At 36.1% G+C, this 22,594-nt stretch overlaps 1 protein-coding gene across 2 annotated transcripts in view; it reads right to left on the bottom strand.

Annotated features, from left to right (window-relative positions):
- cps1 (carbamoyl-phosphate synthase 1, mitochondrial) overlaps window positions 1-22,198 on the bottom strand; it is a 79,671-nt gene extending 57,473 nt beyond the window's left edge. The window contains exons 1-23 of one of the 2 annotated variants that reach the window (XM_051708957.1): window positions 22,089-22,198; window positions 21,761-21,882; window positions 21,198-21,342; window positions 19,639-19,728; window positions 19,499-19,555; window positions 19,311-19,403; window positions 19,139-19,228; window positions 18,911-19,039; window positions 18,662-18,768; window positions 18,380-18,521; window positions 16,966-17,043; window positions 16,665-16,763; window positions 16,118-16,213; window positions 15,225-15,414; window positions 11,851-12,008; window positions 11,566-11,694; window positions 11,137-11,281; window positions 10,550-10,760; window positions 8,032-8,230; window positions 6,967-7,143; window positions 3,350-3,468; window positions 285-426; window positions 116-181 (exon numbers count right to left, since the gene is read on the bottom strand). In XM_051708957.1, coding sequence (XP_051564917.1) covers window positions 116-181; window positions 285-426; window positions 3,350-3,468; window positions 6,967-7,143; window positions 8,032-8,230; window positions 10,550-10,760; window positions 11,137-11,281; window positions 11,566-11,694; window positions 11,851-12,008; window positions 15,225-15,414; window positions 16,118-16,213; window positions 16,665-16,763; window positions 16,966-17,043; window positions 18,380-18,521; window positions 18,662-18,768; window positions 18,911-19,039; window positions 19,139-19,228; window positions 19,311-19,403; window positions 19,499-19,555; window positions 19,639-19,728; window positions 21,198-21,342; window positions 21,761-21,882; window positions 22,089-22,178 — 2,874 coding nt within the window. In that variant the 5' untranslated portion in view covers window positions 22,179-22,198. The remainder of the gene's footprint in view (window positions 1-115; window positions 182-284; window positions 427-3,349; window positions 3,469-6,966; window positions 7,144-8,031; window positions 8,231-10,549; window positions 10,761-11,136; window positions 11,282-11,565; window positions 11,695-11,850; window positions 12,009-15,224; window positions 15,415-16,117; window positions 16,214-16,664; window positions 16,764-16,965; window positions 17,044-18,379; window positions 18,522-18,661; window positions 18,769-18,910; window positions 19,040-19,138; window positions 19,229-19,310; window positions 19,404-19,498; window positions 19,556-19,638; window positions 19,729-21,197; window positions 21,343-21,760; window positions 21,883-22,088) is intronic. The other variant, XM_051708958.1, reaches the window with a different exon arrangement.
- Window positions 22,199-22,594: the final 396 nt, after the last annotated feature.

Raw genomic sequence — 22,594 nt, 5'->3', positions numbered from 1 at the left:
CCTTGTGTTCTATAATTATAGAGAGAAATTGTATGCTATTGTAGAAAAAATCTAGACAGGGAACAAGAACAAAACATTGCCCAACAATTCAGCTGTCAGAGACTGAGTGACGCACCTGACCGTGGTAAGTGCAATACAAATAGTTGGTGACTGCGGGGTATTCTGCAGCAAGTGTATCAATCTGAGAGTGAAAAAGAAAAACATTTATCATGAAGCTAAGGTCAACATGACCACAGCTTCTCAATCATAAAGGGAAGAGGATATTTCTGGCAAAGGGTTCAAACCTGTTTGACCCAAGGTTGGATGTTGTGTCTGAGCCTGAGTGCCCTGGCCTCTCCCTCAGAGATGTCCAGGGCCTGGCCAACTTGTAGGTCCGAAAAACCATCTCTCTTGGCCTTCAGGAGTAGATCCCTCGGCACTGTGGTGCTGAAACAGCATTAAAGGAATAATTCACCCAAAAATGAAAATTCTGTCATTGTTTATTCACCCTCATGTTGTTTCAAACACATATGAAATTTTTTTTCATGGAATCCAATAGTTGGATTTTTTTGAAGAATCTTTACACAGCTCATGCCATTCAATGACAGTTCATGCTGACATCTGTCAAGCTCCAAAAAGGACAAAAGTAGCCCATATGACTTGTGAACTATATTCCAATTCTTCTGAAGCCATATGATAGGTTTGTGTGAAGTTATTATTACCTGATAATCTTGCCCTTCCCCAAAGTTCCCATCTAGCCCATGTTCACAACCAAATTACAAAAAGGAAAAAATTGAACTATTTGAACAATTCCTTTAAGAAAGTCAACATGACACAAATGCACTGAACCTAGTCAGTAAAGTTACTGAAGTTACAAGAACATTAACTAATTATTATTATTTACTGGTTGGGTAAATAGTGTTTTCTGGGCTTGTTTTAATGTTTTTAGTAAATACATGATAAATCATTTGAGGGAAAATTTTATTTTTAAGATAAATAACAAGCCATGGACCTTTGATCATAAGAGAGTTTAAGCTCCAGTGAACATGGGAGGAATTAGAAACCCCAAAAAAGTCTCCAACCGCCATCCTTGTTAAAGATGCTTTAGACTATTTTCAAATCAATACAACATTTCGACTGAGATCAAAGGAAAACAAATTCATGTTTAATAAGCTCTGCATGGACATAAAACAACTGAGATGTTCAAACGTCTTTAAAAAAAAAAAAAATTTAAACTACACATCCAAAAGTTTGGACACACCAACTCATTCTTTATTATTATTATTTTCCAATCTTTAGAATAATAAAGAAGTAATCAAATCTATGAAATATGAAGTGTGAATTATGTAGTGACTTAAAAATATAAAGGCTATCATATATTTGAATTTCTTCAAATTAGCAAACCTTTGTCTAGATTACACTCTGCACACTCTGAGCATTCTCATTCTCAACTTCATAAGGTATCCACCAGGGATATTTTTTAAAACAGCATTGAAGGACTTCCAATGTATGCACCATTTTCGTTTTATTAAGAAACTCTGGTAACACTTTCTATGAAGCCCATTTTTATAATGCACTGTATAGGCAGGCATTATAAATGCATTATGATGCTTTTGTAATGTCTCATATTACGCCTTCTAATATGTTCTAACTTCTCATAAATAATTGTAACCACAAGTATAATACATTATAATACATATCCCTTAGAGTATATTGCATTTTAACATGACCAACATTAAATTCTATTTGCAAAATTAATGTATTGCATACATTTGTAATATATATATAAATATATATAAAAACTTACCCTCATGCCATCCCAAATGTGTATCACTTCCTTTATTTTTAGAAAAATATATCAGCTTTGTAGGTCCATAAAATGCAAGTGAATGGTGACCATAACTTTGAAGGTCCAAAAATCATATAAAAGGCAGCATAAAAGTAATCCACATGACTTTTTTTTTTTTTTTTTACTATAAATGCTTCTCCCTGCCCAGTAGGCGCAATATGCATGAAGAATGTGAATTGCCAAAAACAAAAGAAGAATGTGAAAGTGAACGTGGAGATTTACAGTATAGTAAAAAGGACTTAAATAATGGTCTGATTCTCACCCACATCTATCATATTGCTCCTGAAGATATAGATTTAACCACAAGAGTCTTATGGATTGCTTTTATGCTGACTTTATATGCTTTTTAGACCTTCAAAGTTCTGGCCACCATTCACTTGCTGAGATATTTTTTATTATTTTTTATTTGTTTGTGTTTAGCAAAAGAAAAATATTATACACATCTGAGATGGCATGAGAGTGAGTAAAGGATGAGAGAATTTTCATTTTTGGGTGAAGATAGATTTTATTATAATGCACGTATAATGCCTTTACAATGCATTACAAACATGGGCTTATAGAAAGTGTTACAGAAATTCTTATGTAGGCACAATTTATATCTGGCTTCAAGATATATATACTTATATATCAGATCAATCTCAAGAATTTAATCATAAGCCTTTAGATCAAACTTTCTTTTTTTAAGATTATGAGAAACATAAATTCAGTCTAGTCCAAACTTTAGCCTGATAGCATATAAAAATCTAAAAATCTCTAATCTAAAAAAATCTAGTAAAAATTCTGTAGTAAATATCTAAAGTGTTTTATTGAAAGTTTAAGCTGTGAGTATACAGCAATAACAATGTATACAGTAGTCCCTAAGTACATAAACAAGGAGCAGATTTTTCACTCTCTCATAGCGCAAACAATGCAAAGACAGTTTGCAACCACTAAAACCAGCATGAGACAGCAGGAGTGTGAGACAGCAGAGTGTCAGTCAGAGAAAACCCATCCTCACTATACCACGCACCAACTGTGGGACCTTATTCCTTACTGCACTCAGAGGGGTCAACTCTCACCTGCACAGCTAGTAACGGCGATCTTTGGGCTATCACAGTAATGGGAATTTGGGAAATATGCTTAATTGGCATCATGAACCTAATGTCACAATGCAAAAAAATCGTAATGGTCCTAAAATAGGCTTGAAATTCTTGAAGCATTTAGAATTTCTTATTTCTTTAGACTTTGGTGTGAAATATGATAAAAAATATATATAACAAGTTCTGACAGATTTTGGAAGAATCACCCACTTGTACTGTTAATACATGTAATCTATGACAATCACTTATAATACTTTGCATTTTCAGGAAAGAATGAATGCCCAAAGTAATAAACAAAAACATCTCCACATCACCATCTTGTGGTGATTAACTGATCACTGCTCATTTCAGCTACAAGTTGTGTGGTTAAGTGGTGTGTATTTCTGTCTTAAAAGTGAGTATCAGTCATGAGTGTTCGAATGTGTGTATGAAGCTCTCTCACCTGTTATACTGACCCAGGTACTGCTCCATTTCAGAAATATGCCTTAGTTTGTGCAGGAACCATTTGTCAATGGCAGTGAGGTTGTGGATCTGATCAACAGTTACACCACTGTGCAAGGCCTTATAAAAAAATCAAAATAAACACCTAAAATTATTTTAGAGTATTTTTGTAAAAATAAATAACTAAACATCCATAAAACTCTTAACAAGGTTTATTGAATTTTATAATAAAAAATAGAAAATACTAAGTCTCACAAAAGTTTGGTTGATTTCTATGAAAACTACACTGAAAAGGATAGTTCACCCAATAATGAACTCTGTTATTATTTACTCACCCTCATGTTGTTCTAAACCTAAATAACTTACTTTCTTCCATGAAACACTAAAGGAGATTGCAAAATGATAGGGAGCCTCAATCACCATTCACTTTCATTGCCTCTTTGTTCCATATAATGAAAGTGAATGGGGACTGAGACTGAACATTGACCGCATGTGATTTAAAGAAAAAAAGTAAGTCATACTGATATGGAACAACATCAGGATGAGTAAATTATGAAAGTTTTTTTTTTTCTTTGGGTAAATTGTTAATTTAATATCTTTAAGGAACAGTTATCTATCTTACTGATCTTTAGATCAATTTAGAAAATGATTAAGAAAATGATTTTTGCAATGCAGTCCTAAACTAGCCAACCAAACTTATTTAAACTTAAATATCAAGAAAATAAACTGGCTATTATAATAAATGATTGTGATCTACAAAAATGTTTGGGTCATTGTTAAATGAGAAATAATGGCTCTTGATTGTTGGCTGTAAGTTGCAGTGTCCCTTGAATACAGAGCAGAGCCCAATGAGCTGTAACTTTCTGTTGCTGTATAGCGCTGTGGGGGGACCGGGACTCCTGGCCAATCAGGACACAGAACTTAATAGCTTGTCTGCTTAATAGGAGGCATAACCTGATCTGAATTAAATGATGTGCCTGGAGACAAAAATCAAACTCCAGTAACACAACTGCAAGACCAACCTTGAGAGTTATTGATGTCTCATGTCATGATAGGATTTGACAATTATTTCTTAATAAATCTGCCAGCATCAATATGTTCATTTGACACTCATATGACATTCCATTTTGAAGAAATCTAAGTGTTTTTTTTGTTTTGTTTTTTTAGGCAGAAAGGTCATTTCAATGAATGTCCAGGAGATTAACAAAGGGAAAACATCAAATGAAATAATAGTGTATATACACAAAATATAGTCAGGGTTCCCACATTCTTGAACAACCTGGAAATATCAAGCCTGGAAAAGTCATAGAAAATTAATTACTTCTTAAAAATCATGGAAAAGTAATGTAAATTTCTATAGTGAATATACATTTTTCTAGTTATGCTATACTCAAAGTAATTTAATATTGACTAGAGATGTAGAGGGGATACAACTCGCAAGCCATGGCGATTTCGGATTTGTGAGAAAATTGTTCTTTTGAGATGGTTCTTTTCAATGAATCAGTCGAATTAACTAAAAAATTGGTCTGAATTATTAATTAGTAAATCTGTCTGAATTTGAATGATTATTTTAAATTCATACCCAGTATTCTCAAACAAATGGAAAGGTTGTGGAAAAGTCATGAAAATTTACTGGTCAAAAAGTACAGTACCCTATAAAGTATTATATAGCCCCCTTAGTCCTCGTTATATATATTTGTATAGTATCTATTTCATTAAAATTGTATATGTCCCACTTCCTCCTTATGACTTCACAATGACTAGGCAGGCCAAGTTTCTGAACACTGAATAGGCAATGTTGAAGTGTAAATGTGGGCAGTCATATGTTAATGTTTCAGGTTTTAGACATTTTTGCAGCTTCAGTAATTGTTCATTTTGGTTTAAAGGGGTCATGACATGAGGAATCAAATTTTCCTTGATCTTTTGACATATAAGACGTCATTGTACTATAAAAACATTCTGTAAGTTTCAGAACTGAAAACTTCCTCCTTAATAGAAGAAGAACATTTATTTAAACCAAGCTGCAAAAATTACTCATTTGGAATTCGTGAACTTCTGACAACACAAGGACCAAATACATCTGCATATCCAATGCCTATTTTTCTGTCATTGTACCCTTGGACCCCGCCCACTGGTGCTGACAGTCAGTCACACAGGTGAAGAGCAGAGAGATGGGCCTGTCATTTGAGATTCATCCAAAGGAGACTTACACGGGACATCTTCATGTGCCTGTCTGGATATAAATGTTTTTCTACATAAGCGTGCACTAGACTAACGGTTTTGACCATTATCATACATCTTGTGCCGCTTTTAAAAGACGCAATGTCAAGTTATAACTCTGAAAAGGATCCCCCATTGTGTTTCATTCAGCTGCGATGTCTTGCTGTTATGCTGTCTTGCCGTTGTGCTGTTTGGACCATTTTTGCACCTGTCTATGCTATTTTTAAATGTTGGTCTTTTGTAAATATGCACTTGATGAATATCTTTGATCGTTTTGATGCATTTCCGGCGATGTGTGCTGCGTTTTAAAAGCAGCAAAAACACGTCTCATTCTGCCGCTGCCACTGACTGGGAGAAACACATGCAGTTGTGTGTGTAAACAAACCAGGAAAATGTGAGATGTGAAGACCAGCGTCTCTGCTTTGGCCTGTTAAAGTCGGTTAAAGCACCCAACATCACCGTATATTGTATTACGTTTGTGTATTCAGAACATTTCAGTGTGAGTTGCTTGTGAAACAGTCACAATATGATTCAAGCTTTGCAAAGGAACTGTTATTGAAAGATGCGGCAGTTAAAATTGGACTACTGGATGAAAAACTGTAAGTAACCTATTTCATTCATGAATATTACATATGTCGTGACTGTTTGATAGTTTATGGTGCTGCTTGAGAGAACAGTTTGATACATTCAAATGAAATGTGTTGGGTGTACGTTATGTGTTAATTCTGAAATGTAGTTTTAATGTTGTGTGGAGTTGGTTCATTTTCTTCGGATTGTGTTTCAAATATGCCTGTATTGAAAGGGTTGTATGATGTTAGCCAATCACAATAGTGGGCATTTACATTGAAGTTTTAAAGGGCCAGGCAGCTTAAAACCGAGCGTTTCAGATAGAGGGCCAGAGACAGGGTGGAAAATTATTATATATGAATAAATTATGACTGTTTGGTGCAACGTTACTAACATTCTATTTGGACCTAGGGAAGATTATAAAATTATATATATATATATATATATATATATATATATATATATATATATATATATATATATATAAAAAAAAGAGTATGCCATGATCCCTTTAATGTTAAAGGTTTTATTTCAAAAGATCAAGGAAAATGTTATTCCTCATGATATGACCACTATGAGATTTCTTTTAATCTAGATAATTCTAGCTGAAACAGGACACAGGGTTGTATTATAAAATGATTACATCATATTCAGTACATACAGATCATACTGGACCCAAAGGAATTAAATGTTAAAACTCCCTGATTCATAAAGCATGGTATAAAAAGCTGAATTAAACATTGCTGCTATATGAGTTGAACACAATCAGAAACTATCATACTGCAAAGTCTCTGCTCTGACGCATGTCTCTTAGTGTTCAGGGCCACATACCTGGGCAAGAGAGAAGATGCGAGTACTTGAAGGCATGGAGAGCTCTCGCTGCAGGTCATGCTGCTCCGTCCAGGCTCTCTTTAGAGGCAGACGCGGTACAAAGCCATCCACTGATGGGTGGCACATCCGCAGAGCCTTCTGGATGCTTTCCTCAAAGGTGCGGCCAACTGCCATGACCTGTGAGGGGAGGAAGCAAGAATTAGAGGATACCTTCTATGCTTGTGTTTTTGTGTTGTGTACATCAATGGTACTGACTTAACAGTTTTCAGTATTTTGTTCCATTAAAAATACTGAAACATCCTTAAAACAAGATTAATGTACTTGAGAATATATTAAGCCTTGTTTTCAGATAATATCTCTTGAATTAAGCTTTTTCTTTCCTTTTTTGAGCATAATCCACACACACAAAAAAGAAAAAAAGATTTTATGCAAAAACAGTAACACTTCACAATAAGGTTCCATTTGTTAACATTAGTTAATGCATTAGGTTTCATGAACTAACAATGAACAATATACTTTTACAGCATTTATTAATCTTGGTTAATGTTATCTTATAAAAATAAATTTGTTCATTGTTAGTTCATAGTTCTTTAACTTATGTTAACGTATACAACTTTTAATTTTAAAAATGTATTAATATATGTTGAAATTAACATTACCAAGATAAATAAATGCTGTAAAAGTATAGTTCATTGTTAGTTCATGTTAACTTATGTAGTAAACTAATGTTAACAAATGGAACCTTATTGTAAAGTGTTAGCAAAAAAACTACTTGTCAATGGAGTAAAAAAATTAGCTTAATGCAAGATATATTCTCTGAATTATTTTAATATTCTATGCAACTTTGCTTCACAAGTATGGTAAATCTGTTTAGTTTTAATGATGTTTACATATTTTTACTAGAAAACCACACAATAATAATGATTAAGAAAATTCTTTTTTCCATGACTAGTGACTAGACTAGGATCTTGGCAATAAAGAATCAAAATTATTATTTGGTCCAGGATTAGTTTTAATCTGTGCTAAAAAATTGCCAATGTTCAGTTGCTATGGCAACTCATGCACCTCTCCAACGCTCTTCATGGCACTGCCGATCTCCTGAGACATTCCATGAAAGCGGTCCAGATCCCAACGAGGTATTTTAGTGACAATGTAATCCAAACTGGGCTCGAAACATGCTGTGGTCTGCTCCGACACGGCGTTCTTTATGTCCGGCAGAGGGATGCCCAGCGCCAGTTTAGCTGCTACAAATGCAAGTGGGTACCTAATAAGAAACAGTTACAAAGATATAAAGATTAATTAGGCTAATGTTATCTTCTACATAGTGCTTATATTCAGCAAGCAACAAAAACTGTGACTTGTGATCATTGAACACTGACTGCTTTGAAACAATATGTACTGTGAAAACGCTATACAAAATAAATGAATGAGAATAGATCCATAGTACAGAAAAATCCCAAATGAGATCTCCTTAATATCTAAAATCTTCTCCTATACAGCAATGAGATTAAATGGAGGCTTTTGCTTTACTGTACTGCATCTTAGATTTTTTTTATACTTAGAAAAAGACCCCAATATTCTAACATGTGTCTCTTCTAGAGTTTCAAAAGAGATCGCAACAATGGTATCTTGATGAATCAGACCAGTTTAGACAAGTTTGCAATCAAAAGTCAATGCTTTCAATATCGCTTCAAACATTATTATTATTTTTTTTTTATCAAATTCTTCAAAGAACACTTTATATGTCAACAATAATTTCTTTATAAATTTATTTTTATTCCTCCTAAGGAATTTGATAAAGTTGAGACACATCTGATACTTAATGTAAAAATGTATGATTAAATATATATTTTTTGAGTTCCCTGTGCTGCGCTTATGTGCACAGCTGTTTTGTCTGTACTGTGTAGTGCTTTCTTAAATACATGTAAATGGGGTTAGTGTATTACACATGTGTTTTCAGTGGTTTCAGAGCGGTTCTCTGCTTGATACACAAGAATTCTATTTATCTGGTGGCCAGAGTGGCAAAGTTTGGTTCGGTGTGCTAACATGCACTGAATTATATTTAAAGCACTACAGTTTCACTTTAATTGCACATTTGTGTAATTTAACAGTATGTTTGGCCGCTAAAATTTACTATACAAATTAAAAACAACCCCATGTCACAGAGTTTTTGTGGACAGAAAGGGAGATGAGAGCATTTCACAGCATTAAAATGCTATTGTCAACTACAAACTACAGAAACTTCAGTTCCCAAAATAAAAGCTTCCACCAAAATAAAGACTTGAGGGTTTAACCAGACTGCATAGCAATGCCACGAGCAAGTTAAGAAAGTATTATAGAAATAAATTACTATTGAATAATAATGATTATTATTACTATAAAATAATTTACTTCTATAATTATTTATTAACTTATTATTACTATTATTATTATATGACAATAATATAATATTCAAGTTGACAGGGTTTAAAAAACAAAATTATGAAAAGTGAGCTCACACTTTCACAAATTGGATAAAAAAAACTTACACAGTGGACAGATGAAATGTGAATGTGATGATTTTTTTCCTCTGTTTCACTGTTTTATTTATTTATTTAGTTTGGTTCTTATTAAGAGGACTAAACTGTGAATACCCTTTCTAGAAAAGTATTTCCGGTTAGCAATAGAGCATAGGCAAAACATTAATTTTAGTTCAAATCACTTACACGCTGTTGTTTTTATGTTTTGTTTTTTCAATCATATCGCAGGTCAATTGAAATATTTTTTAAATAATTGCAATTAGATTTTTTTGTCCAAATCGTTCAACCCTACTTGAAACACTATAACGTCTCTTGAGCTATGAAAGAACAATAAAATGTTACAATTGCCTAACAACCTATAGTAATGTGCTCCACAAAATGCCTCCATTAGAATTTGTGGAAAAATGTTTTGCCCCACAAGGTATTAAAACTATTTTTGCATTTTTACACCAATCTTTTTATAAGACTCAAAATCTGTTCTGTTTATTCCACACAATTAGTTTTTCTTCTAACAGAGCACGCAGGATCAATGCTTTCAAAGAATGTGGATTCATTTCACACTGAACAGACAGAGTAGTGGGTGGGTGTTTTAAATGTCTGGCTCTCAACAAACCCAGAACTTTGGCTGCAGTTACTTCTCAAAATATTGGTGACAAAAAACACAAAACCAAAGACGGTGTGAAACTGACACCTTCAGATGATCACGGGGAAATGTCTGTTTTGCAGGTAAAACTCAAACCAAACCAAAGAAATGTACACCCTTAAATCTGTGCATACAGTGATTAAATAAACTCAAATAAATAGTAAATAAAGACATACACAACCACACAGTTTGGACTAAACCTATTTTCAACATTTTAGAATAATATTAAATTCATCAAAACTGTGAAGTAACACAAATGGAAGTATAGGAAGTGACTATAATGTATTTTAGCCTCTTCAAAGTAGTCACCAACTTGTGTCCAACTTGACTGGTAGTGTAACTATATGTGGGTATCCTGTCCGCGTGGTCTAATATGGCAAAATAATACTGTTGTATCCTGTGTGAGGTGTGCAAGTCTCACCCTGTTGCTTTAGACGCCAGTGCCGAGCTTCTGGAGAGGCGTGCATTCACCTCAATGATACAGTACTCCAGAGAGGACGGGTGCAGGGCATACTGGATATTACACTCTCCCACAATGCCTAGATGACGCACCACCTTAATAGCTGTCTCTCTCAGCATGTGGTACTCCTCATTGGACAGAGTCTGGCTGGGTGCAACTACAATGGAGTCACCTTTGGGAAGACCAGAAAGAGATATTATCTGTAAGTCTCTTAGAAATGCAGTCTTTGTATTAATGTTGGTTGTGTATGTTTTTGAAAAACATTTCCATTTCATGTCAAGTGGTGTAACCATCAAGTAAGAAGTAATACAATATTTTTCGTACACCTTGAATACATGTACACATATTAATCATTGAACAGTAACATAACGTGGATTTTTTTTTTCTTTTAAGTCCAACAAAAATATCCAAATTCATTTTTGATGTTCATCATAGAAGAGGTGTATTCAAGTAATTCCCTGTTTGAATTGCATTTTTAATGCTTTTTTGAACAATATAATAGTACATAAAAATGAGCATCATTTCATTGTCAAAAGGTTTCTGTGTACCTGTGTGGATTCCCAGGGGGTCAAAGTTCTCCATATTGCAGACAGTGACACAGTTATCAGCGACATCTCTCACCACCTCATATTCCACTTCCTTCCAGCCCAGGAGGGACATTTCAACCAGGATCTGGCTGCTCATGGCCAGGGCCTTCAAAAGGAATAGACATAACCCACTTTCATCATGCCAACCTATAGATATAATCTGTTGATCATAAAGTGGATAGTAGCTCAACTGGTAGAGCGTTGTTCTAGCAACACATATGTCATGGGTTTGATTCCCAGGGAATGTATGCAAGCAATACATTTTATCATTGCATGTACTTTAAGTTGCTTGGGATAAAAGCATCTGCCAAATGCATAAATCTATTCTGAATGTATTAGTATTAATGGAAGGAATTAACATCATGTTGTGTGATGTTTTACAATACTCACCTTGCAAGCAGTGTCCTCTAACTTCTCTCTGTTATCACACAAACCAGAGCCAAGACCACCCAGGGCATAAGCTGATCTCAACATGACAGGATAGCCGATCTCATCTGCTGCCTTCAAAGCATCTGCTACCTGCCAGACAAACAGGCTCATTCATAATAACCTACAATTATCTATTCAAACAAATGCATCTCAATTGCAACATCTATAGTCAAACATTTTTCTGACACCACAAAAGAGAAAACAACTACTTTGAACAGTGCCACAATATGCAGGTGTTCATCTCACCGTTTTAACTGCGAAACTGGGAGCGATCTTTTCATTGATCTCCATTAGTTTATCTGCAAATAGTTGCCGGTCCTCAGTGGCCATGATGGACTCCACAGGTGTACCCAAAACCTGCACTCCATACTTCTGCAATACCCCACTCTGAAAGAGCTCCACCCCTGACAGCACAAACACGAACATAACACTCATCTAACCATAAAGTGGAGCATGAAACATAACAAGCAATCCTTTTTTGACAAAATCCTCAATACTTAAGTTAAAATAAGAAATAGTTCAGCCAAAAATAAAAATCATGTCATTATTTACTCACCCTTATGTCGCTCCAAACCCATATGCTGTTATTTTTTTCAGTGGAAAACAAAAGGAGAATTTCTGAAGAATTTTCATGCAGCTCTTTTCCATAAATCAGTTCATAGTGACCACATCTGTCAAGGATGGGAATGGATCTGTCATCTGTATGAAAATCTAGGTGAAGATTCTTAACCTCCTGAGACCCCGCGTCCACATGCGTGGACATTACGTTTTTGGCTTCGCTATAGGTTATGCATCATTTAATTTAATTTAAACTGACTGATCTCAGTTCAGGAGACTCAAGGCCAGGGGTCGGCAACCTATGGCATGCACGCCAGCATTGGCACACAGAGGGGTAATCACTGGCACGCCAGCAATGGCGAGAGAGGAGTAGACTATTTTATTTATATAAATTCCGCACCTGCATGCCAATTTGCTTCTGTCAGCCTGCGCGGATGACATTCCGTGTTTCATTTTTGCTTACAGAACAACACGTAATGTAATAAGGAAAACACCACTATTAATCCTTGAGATTCCCAACCCAGCATACAGGTACACCCTCCTTAAACCATAGTCACACTTAAAATTACATAAAACGATTAAAAGAGAAAACATAAACCCACATCGTGGGGTTCACAAATCTTTTCAAATCTATTCAAAATATAAATGAAACCTGGAAATAAAGTTTTAGGATTTTGCAGGTGCGATTCACCGAAAAGGCCTAAACAGTTGACCGGCTTGTGATGCATGAATGGCTTGCACGCGCAGCGCGAGTCTCGTACTGTTTAACCTCCCATTCAGCTGATGAAAACACGCTGCGTGATCAAGAGGCAGGATTATATCAAGATATAGATTGGAATGCAGGTGCAAAAAACTTCATATAAGTAAAATAGCCTGCTCCTCTCTCGCTGTTGCTTGCGTGCTAGTGATTACATGATTACAATGACATAATATACGAAATATTTAAGATTCCACACAATTTTGTGATCAGTAATCAAATAAGCAAATTTGTGACATTAACTGTGTTAACTCATTTTGTACAAAAGGACAGGTTTTCTTTCATTAAAGCACTTAAGATGCTCTGTTCACATGCAGGATCATGATTATATGATAATCATGGGGTTTTGCACAAAATTTTCACTGAAACTGTTATGTTGATTTGTCATTGTCATTTGTATGAAAAATAAACGATTAAATTAGAAAAATGCAAAACAGAAACACTTTCACAAGTGGACTCGTCCTTCGGAAAATCGCAAACTTGTGCATGTTTTTTTGACACAGCCATTGACCAGGAAAATAAAAAATGGCACTCCATGTCAACAAGGTTGCCGACCCCTGCTCTAGGCTGTCATTAAAGGGTTAAACTTTCGACGCATGGAGTCATGCGACAAAACCACATGGCGCTGATCTTAGCTGTGTTTGTCTTTGGGAGAAACGGCAAAATAAACTAAATCTGGTAAGAAGCCTCATTAAGTTTTTACATTAAAACCTGTTTGAGTCAAAAGAGTAGTCTCTAGTTTCATCCGATATGCCATTTAAAAAATGTAATCGATTTATCGCAAAACGGCACGCTGTTAAACACAATGACCATGTACGTGGACTATAGGCTCATTTTCCTTAAAATATCCTATTTTCACTGCACTATCACATTGAGAATCAATGGATGCATCCAAAAGCTTGAAAATGTCGCTTTCAGAGGCTGTATATGGAGTTAGGATGAAAATAAGGTGCATTTCAAACTGTTCTGAGACAAGTGCATACAGACAGCACACTGGAGGTTAAGCCATTCACTAAACAAGGAGCAAAGGAGCAAGGGAGCATCCTATAGCTTTCCTATGCAGAAAAGTGTATTCACTCCTAACATCCAGTCAAAAGTTCAGTTTCAGCCTGCAGATGATGTTTGGACCATTCAACATGATTGACAGACATGGGACAATGGTAATCAGAACATAGATTCAGATTTTATATTGCTTAATTTTATTTTAACGTGGTTGGCAGGGATTGGACGATGCTAACCATTACTTTGAATCAGAATTAATTATGCTAATTGCTTCAGCACTGGCTATCACTTATTTGTTTGACAGTGCAAGGAGAGAACATTAAGATTTTGTTGCCAAAGTAAAAAAAAAAAACTTTGAAAAATAAAAGTCAAATCAAGTCAAATCATTTTTAGTTTTTTATTTGTGCTTTTCCCATTACACATTATTCCAAAGTAGCTTACAGAAAAAAGCTGTAATGTCTGTAACGTTTCAAAAACATGAATAACCAACACTCCTGGAAACATAATAAACCATTTGATTAAAAAAATCTGACTTTCTGTAGCTTGGTATTATTTTACATTTCACAACTTTCACATATGTGGACATAAATTTTCGGGAAAACTATTTGGTTTAAAAATTATATTTTTTGCATGTTTATTAGGGGCTACTAGTTAAAAATCAAAAAGGGAAATGAAAAATGCACACAGCAGTCGCGCTCAGGTCTCAGTAGGGTATGGAAAAGTTGGGTGAAGATTCTTAAAGATTGGGGGCCTGGGTAGCTCAGTGGTAAAAGACGCTGGCAACCACCCGGAGTTCGCTAGTTCGCTAGCTCGAATACCAGGGCATGCTGAGTGACTCCAACCAGGTCTACTAAGCAACCAAATTGGCCCGGTTGCTAGGGAGGGTAGAGTCACATGGGATAACCTCCTGATGGTCGATATAATGTGGTTCGTTCTCGGTGGGGCGTGTGGTGAGTTAAGCGTGGATGCCGCGGTGGATGGCGTGAAGTCTCCACACGCACTATGTCTCCGTGGCAACGCGCTCAACAAGCCACGTGATAAGATGCACGGGTTGATGGTCTCAGACGCGGAGGCAGCTGGGATTCATCCTCCGCCACCCGGATTGAGGCAAATCACTACACAACCACGAGGACTTAAAAAGCTCACTGGGAATTGGGCATTCCAATTGGGTAAAAAAAAAAAAAAAAAAAGATTTCTTAAAGATTTCTCCTTTTGTGGTCCGGAAAAAATTGGCATTGGGTGTACTTTTCCAGATTGCTGATTGGTTGATGCTGTTCAGAAAAGTGTGATGCTGAATGCTTACCACAGTTGAGAGCCGTTTGTCCACCCATGGAGAGCAGGATACCGTCGGGTCGCTCCACTTTGATCACATCCGTCACAAACTCAGGAGTGACGGGGAGGAAGTACACAGAGTCTGCCTGCTTAGTGCCAGACTCGTTAGTCTGTACCGAGGCAATGTTCGGGTTAATCAGCACCGTTTTCAGGTTTTCCTCCTGCAGACAAAAACAAGAAACACAGTTGTCAGAAAGATCATCTGTATTGTTCTTTCAAGTAGTTCCTTGGTCCCCAGCTGTGGTACAGTACATGGAGTGCCCCAAGGTGGCACGCAACATGACATTTGAAATGTACAATTAAAAAAATTATACATTCTATTTATAACTATAACATTTTATTTTAATTGTTTTATTTTTTTTCAATGATTTATTTCTAATTTCTGATCTATTTACAATATGAATGCACTGTAGCTTTGTGTGTCTAAGACTCTTAGACAGACCACATTCTACTGGAACTGTAGTATACGAATATGTAATGATCTCAAGCTGCACACTGGCACGGATGCGATGATCAGAGTGCACCACAATTTTAGTCTGCACGTAAAAAAGAGAAGACTGCAAAATTTTGCATATTAACACATGCAATTGCAATGCTTTCATAATGGTACTATTATTGTGATGAGGGTCTTGCAGCATAATGATTCACCTTAACTACATTAATATTGATATGAATCAAAATATGACATCATGTCGCTCAAAGAGTTGTCAATAGGCTCAATGCTACAAAAATTAGGGGGAACATTGTTGTGACTATGTGTAGGTGGTACTTGGATGGTTTGATCTGAATAAAAGTGGTACTTAGCCTAAAAAGATGAGAACCATTGAAGTAGGTAATTGAAAAGAGGTACAAAATCCATCTCACCTTCATAGCTTTGACAGCCTGGGATCCTGAATAGTCAAACTCCCCAGCCTGACCGATAGACAGACCCCCAGATCCCAGCACCAGAACTTTGGAAACCTAGGTGAAACAAGGACAACAAATGTGTGGGTAATTCACACAGAACATGTTCATTAGTATTTTTTTCAAGATTCAAGATATAAATTATTAACAAATTAATGTATAAATAAAAGAGTATATTTTAGTTTCTATGACTGCTCACCATTAATTTTAAAATTTGTAATCACCTTTTTGCTTTCAGTTCATTTTTAATGGTCCTGCGTTATGAGAAATAATTTTTTTAAGGTACAAAGTTTCCATGTCGTCTCTCAATTAAAGATGTTATTTAAACTGTATGCATAATATCCATAAATAAGCAAAATGTTGTTTAAAATAGTCTCAGATGGAAACTAGAATGCCACATTGCATGTCATCTTAAAAAAAGTACTTCATGTCAAATACCCATGTTCAGAAGAGTATTTGAACAATATTACAGAGAGGGCCTCCAAATTATGTGGTTTGTCTCCCTCACCTGGATTCTCTGAGGAATTGCAGGTTTCTTTGGCATCACAGATGTGATGCTTCCCTCCTTCCCCTTCTTTATCAGAGAGATGAAAGCATCAAACAGGAACTATAAAAGATAATTCAAGAAAATTCTCAAGTAAACTGGCTGTTTTTTAATGAAATAATTAGCACCCTGCTGTGTAGTACAGTCATGTATGAATCCCTAAGGAGAATTCTTCCAATGAACACAACATGATCAAGAGAGGACATTCGGTGATGAAAAATATAAAGATCTAATGCTTCAAGATCTTCTGAAAGTGCTGCGGTACCTCTGTGTCCGTGGGTCCTCCCTTGGCTTCGGGGTGGAACTGCGCTGTGAACACTGGCTTGGTGTTATGCATAATACCCTGAGAGAAATAAAGTACAGTGGAAAACATTAGCCCAGATTCTTCTAAAAACAAACCAGAGGTTCTTTGCCATACAGACTATAAGATAAGCAGTAATTAGTAATAAAGACAGAGACCGCTGTCAAGTTGAATGCAGAGGGATGCTACTTTAAAAGCAAGAAACCACAGAAGCAAAGTACAAGTATATTGTTACAAAATCGTTTTTTCATCATAGGCTACCTTTATGTGGCCAGTCAGTCATAACTTAGATTAAAGGAATAGTTCACCAAAAGAGTTTAAAAAAATCTGTCATTATTTACTCACCCTTATGTTTCTCTAAACCCATTTTCTTTTTGTGGAACATAAAAGGAGAATTTTAGAAATATCCATGCAGCTCATTTTCAACTAAAGTTTGTCATGCTACAAAAAAAAAGAACAAAAAAAAAAAAAAACCCACCATAAAAGTAGTTATACTATTTTAATGGGAAGTGAGTGACTTAAAGGGATAGTTCACCCATCGCTCATCATTTACTCACTTTCATGCCATCCCAGATGTGTATGACTTTCTTTCTTGTGCTGAACACAAACAAATGTTTTTGGAAGAATATATCAGCTTTGTAGGTCCATACAACACAAGTGAATGGTGGCCAGAACTTTGAAGGTCCAAAAAGCATATAAAGGCAGCATAAAAGTAATTCATACAACTCCAGTGGTTTAATATATGTCTTCTGATGTGATGCAACCACTTTGGGTGAGAAACAGATCAATATTTCAATCCTTACTTACAATAAATCTCCACATTTGCTTTTAAAATGTGGAGATTTACAGTAAAAAAGGACTTAAATATTGATCTGTTTCTCACCCACACCAATCATATCGCTTCTGAAGACATGTATTTAACCAATGGAGTCGTATGGATTGCTTTTATTCTGCCTTTATGTAATTTTTGGAGCTTGAAAGGTCTGGCCACCATTCACTTGCATTGTATGCACCTACAGAGCTGACATATTTTTCTAAAATCTTAGTTTGTGTCCTGCAGAAGAAAGAAAGTCATACACATCTAGGATGGCATGAGGGTGAGTAAATGATGGGAGAAGATTCATTATTGGGTAAACTATCCCTTTACATTTTGGTCCGTTCCTCAAACCAAGCTATCAAATAGTTTCAGAAGACTTGGATTATAGCACAAAATTCATATGGAATACTTTTATTGCAATTTATTTATTTATTTATTTTGGTCCCATCTAGAGCTTGACAGCAATGGTCAATTTGAGGGTAAATAATGACAGAATGTTCATTTTGGGATACTAGATTTAAAATCTATCTTAAACTATATCAAGTGAAACAGAGGACAAACCTCATTGGTTCCATCATTTGCATTGATGAAAAGAGGACTCCAGTCTGGAGGAAGAGACTCGCTGTCTATTCCATACCCGTGATTTTGGGCTGTAATAAAGGCCTGACCCGTCATCAAGTTCACAACAGGCTGGTTCTGGCCCCTGTACAAGATCAAGAAGCAAGTTTTGTCATTATTATTAGTCTAAGGATGCAACTGGGGAAAAAAAAATCTGCAGGAAGGCACCTGGAAACATTATGTAACACATTAATATTAATATTAACATATAAAATTAATATGTACCTATTCCCCATAGGTAGTTTATAAGACTGTGCACCAGTTGCCAGAGCTGTGATCTGATTCCCCATACAAATACCAAACACTGGCTTTGATCTGTCACTTTCCAGCACCTGAAAGAGATGGATGAATCACTATGATGGTAAGATAAAAGCATGACAATATATAGATTTACGATTATTCAAAACAGTTTATGATGGGGCAGAATTTGAAGTTTTCATTTTTTTTTACAAAATGATAATATTATCATAGTACCTTTCGGACATTATGAATCAGGGTCTTTGCTAGTGAAGGATCTCCTGGGCCATTAGAGATGAAAAGACCATCGTAATCCAAACTCATCAGGTCTTGGTCCCATGGCACCAAATGCACCTCAGCTCCACGCTAAGATACAAAAATAAACATTGAAATATGAAAAATTATAACACCTATTGGTTACACTCAAATGTAAAGGATAAGTCTACAACAGCCATAATGTTCTACCTTGACGAGCAGTCTGATAATGTTGTGCTTGATTCCACAGTCAACAGCAACTACTTTAATCGGGTTACCTTTTCCAAACACTTGAATATCCTTGAACCAGAAAGAGACAAGTCTTTAAATTTGTTGACAACCTACTGGAAATGCAAAGCACGTGTAAATGTATGATAGTTACCTTGGTTGAAACCTCAGCGACTAGATTTCGCTGGTTAGGGTTTGTGATCTCCACTGGCTGTCCATCAAATTCAATCTTCCCTAAAACAGTGCCCTAAGTACAAGAAGAAACACTATCAAGCTTTCAAATCAATGAAAATAATGTCTTTAAAGCATATTCATAATTTTAAAAGTACCACAAATGTTGACCTTGTCTCTGATGATCTTTGTCAGCATCCTGGTATCTATACCAAAAAGTGCAGGCACCTACAAACACAAGAAAAAAAGATTTGTATGAAAGAATTTGTGAAGTAAGAGGTTTTTAAATAGGTTTCTATGTGCAAACACACCTTTTCTTCTTGTAGCCACTGTGCCAGTGATTTCACAGAGTTCCAATGACTGTACTCATGACTGTAGTCCTGAACCAAAAGTCCTGACACCTTCCAACAACAAATGACATGGAAACAAACCAATATTATAGCAGTTAGGGGTTGTATCTGACCTTAAAGGGATAGTTCACCCAAAAATTTAAATTCTCTCATCATTTATTCACCCTCATGCCATCCCTGATGTGTATGAATTTCTTTCTTCTGCTGAACACAAAGATTTTTAGAAAAATATCTCAGCTCTGTACAATGTAAGTGAATGGTGGCCAGAACTTTGAAGGTCCAAAGAGCATATAAAGGTAATCCATATGACTCCAGTGGTTAAATCCATATCTTCAGAAGCGATATGATAGGTGTAGGTGAGAAACAGATCAATATTTAAAGGTGCACACAGTAATTCTAATCCAATGCACTTTTTGTCAAATTCTGCAAATATTTCCCCACAGTCTGCTAGCTGTCCGTTCTGTGGGTGAGCTGAAAAAAATCTAGTATTTGTACACAGCCCTGGCTCTGTAAATGGGACAAAAACATAGTGGAACAGACCGATCCACACAACACTACTCAAGCCAATCAGTAACAGGGGGTGGTTCTTGCGCATGCACAGGATGGGGGGTGGGGGCAGAGCGAGAGGAGAAGAGCGATGGCAAATCTGGCTGATGCGAACTTTCTAAACTCCAAGGAGGACAAATGGCTGAGAAACAGACCAAGAGAAAAAGGTCAGACGAATATAAACTAAAAAAGAATGATTGTGATAAGTCTAGGGCTAGGAGCCGCGTCAACATCGGTGAGGCTTTTCAGCAGTGGAGAGACCTCCGATTGGTAAAAGGCTTGAAGACGGATGCAGAAGTTGCTCTTTTTCTTCTCGATAAGTGGGTAACATAAATTTTGCTATGTTTTACAGAACCCATATATGCTGTTGTTGTGATGTTAGATTTAGTAGCAGGAAAGTTGTGAGTGTCTGGAGCTGGTGTGTGTAAAACCATCTCCCGTGCATGAATTTGGGGGGCGGAGCTTCCAAAGGAGCACTGAAGGAAGGGGTGTTTGCTTTGGCAGGTGAGTTCGAATATCAGTGTTTCTCAGGAATTGTTGAGTGCACCTTTATGTCTTTTTTAATATAAATCTCCACTTTCACTTTCACATTCTTCTTCTTTTGTTTTTGTCGATTCGCATTCTTTGTGCATATCACCACCTACTGGGCAAGGAGGAGAATTTATAGTAAATAATTCTCAAGATATAGATTGAACTACTGATTACTTTTATGCTGCCTTTATTTACTTTTTGGACCTTTAAAGTTCTGGCCACCATTCACTTGCATTGTGAGGACCTACAGAGGTGAGATATTCTTCTAAAAATCTTTGTTTGTGTTCAGCAGAAGAAAGAAAGTCATAAACATCTGGGATGGCATGAGGGTGAGTAAATGATGAGAGAATTTTCATTTTTGGGTGAACTATTCCTTTATCCAATAGAGCCAAATATCAACATTTACTGTATGTAGACGACATTGTAAGGGAAGCTAAACTCACCTGAATGCAATTGGACTCAACATTTTTCTTCAATCCCAGCTCATCTAGCTCCTGTGTGTTGGGAACTCCATAGTTTCCCACAATGGGGTAGGTGAGGGTCAAAATCTGCCCTCTGTAACTGGGATCTGTCAGGGCTTCAGGATAGCTGAAGATGATAGATGCTTTAAGACAATGTATTATCAATTTAAAACTAAGTAAAATATCATCTATATAATTCTGTGTATAGTACTAATCATTATACTATCTAATACTAATGTAATACTTTGATAATACTAATCATTTGTGACCTGTTTCATCATTTTGAGTAACTTTGACCCAGAAACACATTTTGAGTGGGTAATCAAATGTGCATTTTCATTATTTTTCTTTGGAATCGACACCAAATAAATGGGTCCTCATACATAAAAATACATGGCTATATATAGCCTATATATTTTAGGGAGTCATCACAAGTGGATCATCATTTTGGGGCATTAAACGTTTTGGCCTTACTTTGACAAATGTCAAAACACCAAATCCAAAATGACCATATTCAGAGGCTCATGCCAAAGGTTCCTTCTTACCCAACTAGTCCTGTATTGAAGACCAGCTCTCCGGCTGCAGACTGGTAATGGCCAAAAGAGTAGCCCTTCATTTTTGTACCATCATCAAGCACCAGGTGAGCAGTCTGAGCCTGGAAATTAGACTAAATGTATAGGCAACAAATGTGTTCAAGATGTTCATTTGCAAACGAAATACACGTGAACCTGATTTCTACTTCTACTGTGCAAAGATCAATTAATTATCGATGAACTCACCAATAATCTGCCATACCTCAGTCATATCACACTGTAAATTAATTGATCCTCTGTGATTAATACCATTATCCAAATAACTAAAAAGTTAACATACCTTAAAGCTAAGCAACCTCGTAGGTGTTCTCCAGTTGCGCCATCCCAGCTTCAGTTTGGCAACTCCACAGACTGTTAAGATTTTTGACATATTCTGTCCAAAACTGCTCTTCCCCCCTTTAATAATTTGTTTTCAATGTTTGCTATTCTCAAGCTGCGACGCGTGAATTTCTGCTTGGAGAAGATTTAAAATACTTCCATGTACCGGTGAATAAGGTGTGCTCTGTTCACCTGCTGCACCAAGTCATAAAGTTGGAGAGCAACCCTAGAGCTCGCGGGTTCTTCACACTCCGCATGTTTTTTTCATCGCTTACTCAACGCGCTGTACTGTGATTGGTCCATTTGTCTTAGCTGGCTAAAAACGCTGCACACCGATTGTTACTGTTATATTGTTACTACAAACAGCTTACGTAAATAAAAAAGAAAAAAAAAAAGAAAAAGAAAAACTACTTAAAAAAAAAAAAAATAAAAGATTACTGAACTAATAATTTCCACAGTTTAAAAACA

Source organism: Myxocyprinus asiaticus, chromosome 10, assembly GCF_019703515.2.
Source record: "Myxocyprinus asiaticus isolate MX2 ecotype Aquarium Trade chromosome 10, UBuf_Myxa_2, whole genome shotgun sequence".
In the NCBI taxonomy this organism is placed as follows: Eukaryota; Metazoa; Chordata; class Actinopteri; order Cypriniformes; family Catostomidae; genus Myxocyprinus; species Myxocyprinus asiaticus.
Note: the sequence above shows the minus strand (reverse complement) of the source record. Positions and strands in the feature narration are given on the sequence as shown.